The sequence below is a fragment of the Danio aesculapii genome, chromosome 13 (genome assembly GCF_903798145.1).
Source record: "Danio aesculapii chromosome 13, fDanAes4.1, whole genome shotgun sequence".
In the NCBI taxonomy this organism is placed as follows: Eukaryota; Metazoa; Chordata; class Actinopteri; order Cypriniformes; family Danionidae; genus Danio; species Danio aesculapii.
In genome coordinates, this window is record NC_079447.1 from 12342357 (window position 1) to 12353139 (window position 10783).

At 35.4% G+C, this 10783-nt stretch overlaps 1 protein-coding gene across 2 annotated transcripts in view; it reads right to left on the reverse strand.

Moving 5' to 3' along the window:
• Positions 1-767: 767 nt before the first annotated feature.
• Positions 768-10783, reverse strand: part of prkg1a (protein kinase cGMP-dependent 1a) — a 138003-nt gene continuing 127987 nt past the window's right edge. For both annotated transcript variants that reach the window (XM_056470811.1, XM_056470810.1), the window contains exons 10-18: positions 9639-9735; positions 9316-9455; positions 7382-7471; positions 7157-7298; positions 5366-5529; positions 5164-5286; positions 5014-5076; positions 4858-4924; positions 768-1311 (exon numbers count right to left, since the gene is read on the reverse strand). In XM_056470811.1, the coding sequence (XP_056326786.1) occupies positions 1213-1311; positions 4858-4924; positions 5014-5076; positions 5164-5286; positions 5366-5529; positions 7157-7298; positions 7382-7471; positions 9316-9455; positions 9639-9735 (985 nt within the window). In that variant the 3' untranslated portion in view covers positions 768-1212. The remainder of the gene's footprint in view (positions 1312-4857; positions 4925-5013; positions 5077-5163; positions 5287-5365; positions 5530-7156; positions 7299-7381; positions 7472-9315; positions 9456-9638; positions 9736-10783) is intronic.

Here is a 10783-nt window from a genome sequence, read left to right on the forward strand (position 1 = left end):
AGAGGTTTGCTGTAGGCTATGTTGCGTGTTGTTACCATTGGTACCTTTTAGCAATGTAAACGCAAGCCTGATGAAAGTGACCCGTACTGTACCATTCAGCGGAAACTGGCCTAAACTGCCTATGATAGGTGTCTTATAATGGTCCATAGTCATCTTCTGTAATGACAATAATCCAAACAGTGGTTCACTGAGAATCAAAGATAAGTTCTACTATGGCCATCCTAGTGTCCTGACCTGAACCCTGTAGAAATATAAATAAATGGATGAACTGAAGAGGAAAAGACGCAACCATGTACCCGATAACCTGAAGGATGCGGAGATTTTGTGAGGGAGATTTTGTCTTTCCAGGTTTCCTCCAAGCGAGAAGATTTAGAGAAGCTTTTTGTATTGAAAGCTTAGTAAAGGTTTTAAATAAAAGAGTGGCAACATTTATTTTCTCACTGTGTATTGGAGAAAAACATGGTCACACTTTACAATATGGGACACATAGCTAATGTTAGAAACATGAACTCATAATGAACAATATTTACACTGCATTTATTAATCAGAGCTGAATTTGTACTAATGCGTAATTAAAAATCCAACTCTGTGCATATTAATAGTAGTTATTACGCATTTACTTAACATAAAGTACTTTTTTTCATTAACTAACCTTAACAGAAATGAATAAACACTGTAATAAATGTATTGTTCATTATTGGTTCATGTTAGTAAATACATGAACTGTGTGTCTATTATTTGATCTATTGTAAAGTGTTACCAAGAGTTTTAAAATGCAGGTTGTTTTGCTCATATTTACCAAGAGTGCCAATAATTTTGACCACAACCGTATTACGTGAAGAGCGACATTCAGGTCTGTCTGGCCTCCTGGTCTTCTTTAGAGTAGTCTGCACACGGATTGGTGAATGAAGAGTTCGCAGCCAATCAGGGAGAAGAACAAGTCATTGAGGTCACATCCTTTTCCGTAATTGGACTGTCGTCTCTGTTATCTCACAGTAAAGGTGATTATTATAGGTCAGATGTGAACACACACACATACACGCTCACTTGATAGTTTTTCGTGTGTGTCTGGATCTCCTTCACAGTCACTTTACGTCACGATGGGCTCAGACCTTCTGCTTTTTCCACATTCCTTCAGTCCATACAGTAGTGTAGCATGTTGGTTTATCCAGTCTGGCGTGAGCAGTGTTGTGTGTTTGTGCACATGAGTTTTTAGAAGTCTATATCCCAGCCTGAGTTATCATCAGGCGGTGGGTCTTCGTTGTCCTCTGGAAAGCTGTCGAAGTTACTGGTGTCCGTAGATGAGGTTACCTGAATGTGCACAAAAAAATAGGAGATATTAGTTATCTGATAAGCACCTTGATGTGAAAATGACATGAAATAACATAAAAATGTTAAAAATTCTAATTGTTTTGGTGTCAGTTTACCAGCTTAATGTCAAAAGATATCAAATTGACATCTGACAAATATGGATTACTGAACTTTTCTGTGATCAATTTTTGACCTTAATGTTAGATGTCAATTTAATCTCGTTTTGACATCAATGTAGTTTACGCCCGATTCACACAAGGAGTCAGCTTCAACGCTTCCCATTCACTTTTGTGGATTCATCGATGGTGCTTCAGTGGTGCTGTTCACTGCAGAAGTTGAGGTACCAACAGAAGCGTTAGCCAATCAGATCACTTTATGCCAATTTCACAGCTCAGACAGAAGCCAGTTGCGGTATCATTTCATAGACTGACGCTGCTATGACAATCGCGTCAACCCCAATTTCAGACACGCTCTCCGTCAAGCATTGACGCTGAAGCTCCGTGAGAATTGGGTGTTACAGTACATGCATGGTATAAATAAAAGAACTAATTTGTAATTAGCTTTCAGGTGAATGAAACTTTTCAGTAACACTTTATAATAACTACAGACTATGAGTAATTTATTAAGCATTACCAAATAGTGAATTCATTATCTGTCAAGCATTATCTCTAATAAACGTTAGTAAGCAGTTTATAACTGCAGCTACAAATGCTGTATTCTTGACTTATAACCACATTTATAATGTGCTTAATAATTGTGATTTCATACTTTGTTAATGATTTATTTTTCATTACTAAATTAAGTATCGATTATTTACAAACCATTTGTATTTGAGAGTAGTTGGAGGTTTTTAAGATCGTTCAGAATGAGTTAGTAAATGATTAGTAAACTATTGAAATTAACATTTATATGTCTTATTATTCAGGCATATATTAATGGTTACTATGTATGTTAATAAATCCTTTATTAACTCAACTTCATGCAGTTTTGTGACCTAATCTAAAGTGAGGACTATTAAATGACAATTAAAGACTCAGTTAAACAGGAAAAAAAGAACATAAACGACTTTATTAATTCTATTCATTTAAAGATGCACAAATGAAACTATCAAATAAAAAAAAAGATCTTTGCAACCTTATTTAAAATAAAATTACCATACAGTTTTAACATTGCATCCTACAGTATTATATTGTTAAACTATTATATTGTTGTTGTTTTATATCATTTTATGTTGTATTTTGGCATTACTCGTTATTCAGCAATGTTTAAACTTGTTTAAATTTTCCTTTTTAGATTGCAAAGTTTTTGTTGTTCTTGTTTATTTGATACTGAGCCTTTATTTGTCATTTATAAGGGATTTATAAAGCATAAATAGTCCTCACTTTAGATTAGCTCACAAAACTCAGTTAATAAAGCATTTATTGACATACATAGTAACCATTACTATACGCCTGAATAATAAGATTTATAAACGTTAAATTGAATAGTTTATTAATCATTTACTAACTCATTCTGAATGATTGTGAAAACCTCCAACTACTCTTAAATACAAATGGTTTGTAAATAATCCGATACTTCATTTATCAATGAAAAAATCAACCAGTCACAAATGATGAAAGTACAATTATTAAGCGCATTGTAAATGTGGTTGTAAGTCAAGAATACAGCATTTGTAGCTGCAGTTATAAACTGCTTACTAACGCTTATTAATGTAGAGTTAATGCTTAACACATAATGAATTCATTATTTGCTAATGCTTAATAAATGATTCATATTGTGTAGTTATTATAAAGTGTTACCAACTTTGCTTATATTATAATACTTTGTGTTGTTATTTTGCAGGTCAAAAGGGCATCAGTGTGTGAATGTCAACATTTTGACATCAAATCGATTTGCATTTTTGATGTTTTTTTATGTCATTTACACATCAAAGTGCCCAGTTAGAGATGTTCATTTAGCTATAGTCCATTTCTTTATTAGTTTTAGTTCAGTTTTTATTTTGAGAAACACTTTGATTTACTTTTTATATATTTAGTTTTAGTTGTTTTACTTTAAGAGAATACATAGAACATGTCCAGTGTCGACCAAAGAAAAGAGGTGTTTGCACAGCTTATATGAACTTTTGTGCAAAACTCAAAAATAAATAAATTTAAAAAAATGTTTGAAAAGACAGTAAACCCCAAACCACGCAAATGCAACTTAAACGAATAATAGTAAAAATGAAAAAGAAAATAGACTTCTTCACATTAACTCTCATTTATGTAGATGAACATGACTAGTTAGCATTCTTTTCGCAAAAGATGAAAAGGTAGAATACATAATTTATATTTATACAGAAGAGATGTTTTTTGTATATAATAAAGCACATATGTGTTTATCCGCAATAGCACCATCTACAGGTTTTTCTCTAAACAGCTACAGGTCTGCTAATTATTTTCATTCAATCATTCATTTTTTTCCGGCTTTGTCCCTTTATTAATCAGCGGTTGTCACAGCAGAATGAACTTATCCAGCATATGTTTTACACAGCGAACGCTCGTCCAGCTGCAACCCATCACTGGGAAACACTCATTCACACACATACGGACAACTTGGCTTACCCAATTCACCTATAGCGCATGTCTTTGAGCTGAAACCAGAACACCCGGAGGAAACCCACGTGAACACGGGGAGAACATGCAAACTCCACACAGAAATGCCAACTGACATAGCCGAGGCTCGAACCAGCGACCTTCTTGCTGTGCGGTGATTGTGCTACCCACTGTGACGCCCATAGTGTTTAATCATTCTGAAAATGCTAATTATTTTTTGCTAATTATTATTTTTAGTTTTTCAGTGAATGTTGTTCATTTATTAATAATGATTTTTTTTTTAAATCGATTAACAACTTACTTTTTAGTCTTAATTTTAGTTTTCGTTTACTACAATAACCTTGTTTGTAGTGAATGCCACTATAATTTATTTGTTTTTATAATTTAACATGTAGTTCTCTTTTCTGTGCTGAATACGGTCAAAATTAAAGAATTGGTTGTCTACGCAGTTTGAAAAATGTAAATAATCATAGATATTTTATTTAACATTTGGACTGTTGGTATGTTTCATTTAAAAAACACTTTGTTAAAATCATGTTTTGTCAGATTACACCCAAATGTATTTTAATTAATAAAACATGGAGATTTACATTTAGTCAATTAGCCGACGCTAATTTGTCCAAAGTGACTTACAACTGAGGAGACATTCAGTGATTCAACAAAAAGACAATTCAACACAGATAGGAAGTGCTAGCTATGCAAAAGAACTGTTAGTGGTCAGAGAATTAAGTGCTAGAGTTAGGAGGGGGTTCTCTCCTCTCTCAAGGGGGAGAGAAGTGTTTCTACAGGTGGTTTGTCAAGCCCACTCAGCTGTGTGAAGCACAATTCTAGTCCATCAACAGTCCCAAAGCTTGCACAATCATTTCATTTAAAAAGCTTTTTTATTTATTTATTTATTTTAATAAATGTGTTTGAAAGTCTGATGATTGATCTGGTTTGTTTACAGAGCACTTACATTAGGGATGATGGGGGGCATCAGCGTCCCCTTTCTCAGTCCATCCCAGTTAAACCCTTCAAACCATCTGCAGACATGTTCATCACACAGGATTAAAACATGAGCATGAATAATGAACTGATATAGCTGTACCGATAAAATGAATATCAGGCTCACTTGTGCTTCTGGATGTCTTTGACACCGTTTTTCAAGTTTCCTAATCTTTCAGAAGGAGTGTCTCTAAGAAGAGGAAGGAATAAAGCACAAATCTGCATTGGCAATCACTGCTAACAGACAGAAATGTGTTTTACAGCACAACTGACATACCTGCATAGCTTTTTGATGAGATTGGCAGCATTTTTGGTTATTTTCTTGGGGAATTCAATCATATCGATGCCTCTAAGAATGATGTTGTACGTTTTCATCGGATCTGGTCCTGAGAAAGGAGGACTGAGGGAAAAGAAGAAGTATTGTTAATGCTTTAGTAATATTGAGTGAGCTTTATAACCTGTGAATCGCTGTGTTTTACCTGCCGGTCAGCAGCTCGTACATGAGGATACCGAGAGACCAGTAATCTGCAGAGATGTCGTGTCCTTTATTCAGGATGATCTCTGGAGCCACATACTCTGGAGTACCACAGAACGTCCACGTCTTCTTCCCAAAGCCGATCTTCTTAGCAAAGCCAAAATCCACCTTTAAAAGATTTACATTATATTAAGATTGTGAGGCTTGAATAAGCGAACAGTGATTATTTAAAGCGGCCGTGCACACCACAGTTCCAATCCCATGCTACTAACTTGTTTTATACAGTCCCATTTTACAAAATTTAGTTGTTTTTTTTTTGTTCCGAACCAGTTTGGAACAATATATACATTAACTTTTTTGGGTGAACTTTTCAATGCAGTTTTCCTAGCCATGAAAGTGGACTTTTGGTTCACATACACACACTACACATGACAAAAGTCTTGTCACCTATACAAGTTTTAGGAACAACAAATAATAACTTGACTTCTAGTTGATCATTTGATATCAGAATTGGCTAATATGAAAGGCAAATGCCTATAGGTTACACTTATTTTACTAAAATAAAATGATCATGCCTTGATTTTTAATTAAGGTCAGTAAGTAAGGCCTGACTTTGCTTAGACAAAAGTTTTGTCACTTAACAGAAATAATGTACAGAGTGGAATATAAAGTCATGGTGCAGAGGAAAAAGAATGAATATTGTGTCTGACTCCCATAAGCTTGGAGGACTGCATCCATACATCTCTGCAATGATTCAAATAGCTTATTAATAAAGTCATCTGGAATGACAAAGAAAGTGTTTTTGCAGGACTCCCAGAGTTCATCAAGATTTTTTAATTAATCTTCAATGCCTCCTCCATCTTACCCCAGACATGCTCAATAATGTTCATATCTGGTGACTGGGCTGGCCACTCCTGGAGCACCTTGACCTTCTTAGCTTTCAGGAGTTTTGATGTGGAGGCTGACGTATGAGGAGCGCTAGCCTGCTGAAGAATTTGTCCTCTTCTGTGGTTTGTAATGTAAATAGCAGCACAAATGTCTTGATACCTCAGGCTGTTGGTGTTGCCATCCACTCTGCAGATCTCTCGCACACCCCCATACTGAATGTAACCCCAAACCATGATTTTTTCCTTCATCAAACTTGACTGATTTCTGTGAGAATCTTGGGTCCATGCGGGTTCCTATAGGTCTTCTGCAGTATTTGTGATGATTGGGATGCAGTTCAACAAATGATCAGAAAAAAATCTACTTTCTGCCACTTTTATAAATGATCAACTAGAAGCCAAGTTATTATATGGTGTTAGTGTGGCCAGCAGGGGACACTAAATATGTGGTCTGTGTGAGTCCTAATGCCTCAGTAAAAGTGAAGGGGACATTATACCCTCAGAGAGCGCTGTCTTTCAGATGAGACATTAAACTGAGGTCCTGACTCTCTGTGGTCATTAAAAATCCAATGGCACTTCTCATAAAGAGTAGGGGTCTAACCCTGGTGTCCTGGCCAAATTCCCTCCATTGGCCCATACCCATCATGGCCTTCTAATCATCCCTATCCACTGCATTGGCTGTACTTTCTCTCCACTCCACCAGTAGCTGGTGTGTGGTGAGGGCATTCATTTTCCACAAAAGACCCTGATATTTTAATATTTGATAATACACTGACATTCATACTCCTTGAAATGTAGCTTCAGTCTCCAAATATAATATATTAGGTACAGTACATTAGAGAAGCACGGTGTTCTGGGTTATTTTTGTGCTGTTTGTCTGTATTGGATGTTTTGGGTTGTTCTGTCCTCACCAGTTTGGCGTATCCTCTGTGGTCGAGTATCAGGTTCTCTGGTTTGAGGTCTCTGTATATGATGCCTTTGGAATGCAGATAAGCGAAGGCCTCCACCACACATGCTGTGTAAAACCGCGTCGTTGAATCGTCAAAGTTTCCCCTTCATTAGGAAACACACACAGATGTTGTGTTGCTGAAATATCAAGTGTATGAGAAAACAGAAAAACTTAATATAATCCTCACCGGTCTCTCAGGATTGTCCATAATTCTCCACCTAAACAGGCCTCCATCAGCATATAGAGGTATTTACTGTCCTTAAATGTGCGGTAGAGTCTAAAATGAAGAAAAGAAACAGTTCAAATCAAGTTTACACATTTCTAATGCCAAAGCAAAAACTTCTTGAATTAAAGGGTACCTATTATGCAAAATTCGCTTTTACAAGGGGTTGAAACCTAGTTTTGTGGCAATAGTGTGTGATTATAGCCAGCCTCTAATGCTAAAAATTAAGTCATTTTATTTTTTATAATCACACTTGAGATAAAACTTTGATTGACATTCTCCCTTTGTATGCGTCATCAGAGGGGGAAAGCCCCGCCCATTAATGATGATCTCATTAGCAAAGACAGCCCAGAATGAGAATGTTTTGAATATACTGCAATGATAACACAGACATTTGTAGCTCCACCCTATTTTCAAAAGACAATCTAAATTTAAAGCGACAGTCACCAAAAAGGCACAATTCAGATCAAAGCCTAAAAGGGGCAGTTTGACAGAGTTATAAAACATTATATGTGGGGTATTTTTTATATCTTGTAAAAAGTGGCGTAATATGATGCCTTTAACAATAATTCTTCATTAATTCTAAAATGTTTCGAATTATTAATTTTAAAATTAATTCTAAGTTTTATGACTTATAATGAACAAGCCAATGCAATATTTTTTCTATTTTTTTTCTTCTTAAAGATTTCTTAAAACTTATTAGCAAAAGTAAGATTGACCATACAATTAATTCCATTTGTCAATTATTTCTTCTATTTATTACTCTATACTGTAAAAAGATTTGTTGCCTTTGTTAGTCTTATTTATTGTTAATTTTAACATATTCAATTTTCTATATATTTCATTATATAATATTATAATATATAACATTAACTATCTAACATTTAACTAACGACTAACATATATATTTTTATTACTTCATATGTTTTATAAAGAATGATTTACTTAAGTGGAACGGTGTGAAAATAAGTGCTAAATGGTTCAACAAATTACACTCTCTGGCCACTTTATAAGGTACACATGGCCAACTGGTCCTTAATGCAAATTTCTAATCAGCCAATCACATGACAGCAACTGAGGGGGTGATCTGAGTATTTCAGAAACTACTAATCTACTGGGATTTTCACGCACAACCATCTCTAGGGTTTACAGAGAATGGTCAGAAAAAGAGAAAATATCCAGTGAGCAGCAGTTCTGTGGGCGCAAATGCCTTGTTGATGCCAGAGGAGAATGACCAGACTGGTTTCCAGTTGATAGAAAGGCAACAGTAACTCAAATAACCACTCGTTACAGCAGAGGTCTGCAGAAGAGCATCTCTGAACACACAACACCTCAGTAGCAGAAGACCAAACCGGGTGCCACTCCTGTCAGCTAAGAACAGGACAATAGAAGATTGGAAAAACGTTGCCTGGTCTGATGAGTCTCGATTTCTGCTGCGACGGTGGTAGGATCAGAATTTGACATCAACACCATGCTATCAAGTCAATATGGACTAAAATCTCTGATCAATATTTCCAGTACATTGTTGAATCTTTGCCATGAAGGATTAAGGCAGTTCTGAAAGCAAAAGGGGGTCCAACCCGGTACTACTGTAGTAAGGTATACCAAATAAAGTGGCAGATGAGTGTATAATGGAACTGAATGACAAAATACTTTCATCTAAAGGACATATTTAGCACTGTATCCAAACTAAATCCTACTGCAAACTACCACAAAGTGCTAAAAGTACTATAAAAGTAATAGTAAAAAAACAATAGATTATTAAAAAACAACTTGAAAAAATGACAAAAATCACATAAGTTAGTAAAACTTGCATACTAATACAATGAAAAGGTAATATAAGCTGAAGTAGTACTGTCTGTAAATGCTGTGAAAAGAAAGAGTGTAGCTTTAGTCACCTGACTATAAAATCTGAATGTGCCTCCTGCATGATGAGCTTCTCGGAGCGGATGTGCTCCTGCTGTCTCGTGTCCACAATGTGACGCTTCTTCAAGATCTTCATCGCAAACGTCTTCATCTCATCACTCTTCAGCTGAACCTGACAACAAAACAACAGAAGATTAAACTTTTAATTGAACTTTCAGTTAATGTAGAGTCGCAATAAAATCCTATCTGAAATACTGAATATATAACTATATTATTAAACAACACAGAGGATGGGTCAAAGTTTTTAATGCAATTTACACCATAAAGAAGTATTGCATTGAAATTAAAATGTTACCAGTTCAACACGTCCAAATCCTCCAACTCCAAGAGTGTCGATGATGTTGAAATCAGACAGGTTTAGATTGGAGAAAAAGGCATTCTCGGCCTCGTATCTGCATTTCACAAAGCAGAAAAAAAAACACACAGAGAATTGATTTCCTTTACTTTCTAGTGGGACAGATTGTTCATTAACAGACATTAGGGGCCCTATCAGACACCTGGCGCAATAAGGCACAAGATGTGTTCGGCGCGATCTGTTGCTACTTTCAGACTATTATCTTCATTATTGTTAATTTATTCATTTGCTGGAAATTAGAACTGAATTTAGAAATAGTTTTAAAACAAATCTTTGCACTTAAAATAAATTAAATATGTAGGCTAATGGATCTCTTCAGTAGAGTGCGTACAAAACCGCTTCCTTATCCACAAAAGTAAAGGAGAAAAAGTAAAGTAAAGAGGCTGAACGGAGGAGGCTTGTTCTTTATCCTCGTGCTGCAGATGGTCTGTTTAACCGTTTTCTCGGCTAGTGAAGTGTTCAGTTTTTCCACTTACAAAGTCGCCATGTAAATACCAAATGCACCATGACGTGACACAACTGCCTCTTAAAGGGAATGGGAGATGAGACTGTAATTGGTTTAATGCATGTTATGCTCAAAACACACCCAGAACTCATTAAGAGAGTAAGCACAACTCTGTCAGACCACGGAGTGTATTTTCTGTCCTTAAAACAGCAAAAGTGGATTCAGAAATGCCCTTAATGCCATTGTGCCATGCGCAAAACTTTATGCCTAGATCGTTAAAATACAGCCGTAAGTCTCATGATCAAAACCCGATCTAAAATGTGTCTTGTGTAATCGTTGTGTTAATTTTAGTTTAATTTGCAATTTATGATTTTAGTCTCATTATCAAAACTCATGTCTTTAGTTATTTGATGTTATTTTCTTCTTTAAAGTTGCCATGCTTTGTCTAGATCACAGCTCTGAAATCACGGTCTTAATTTTCAGTTTAACATTTTTCAAAAATATGCAGCCTTAGTCAACACACAGATTGGAATAATATGGTGCAGTTTTTGTTATTATACACAACAGATTTGTTCTGTTTGGAAATAAATATTTCTAAAAAGGAAAAAGTAGAAGTAATTGTAGAGTCAAATTTATTTTA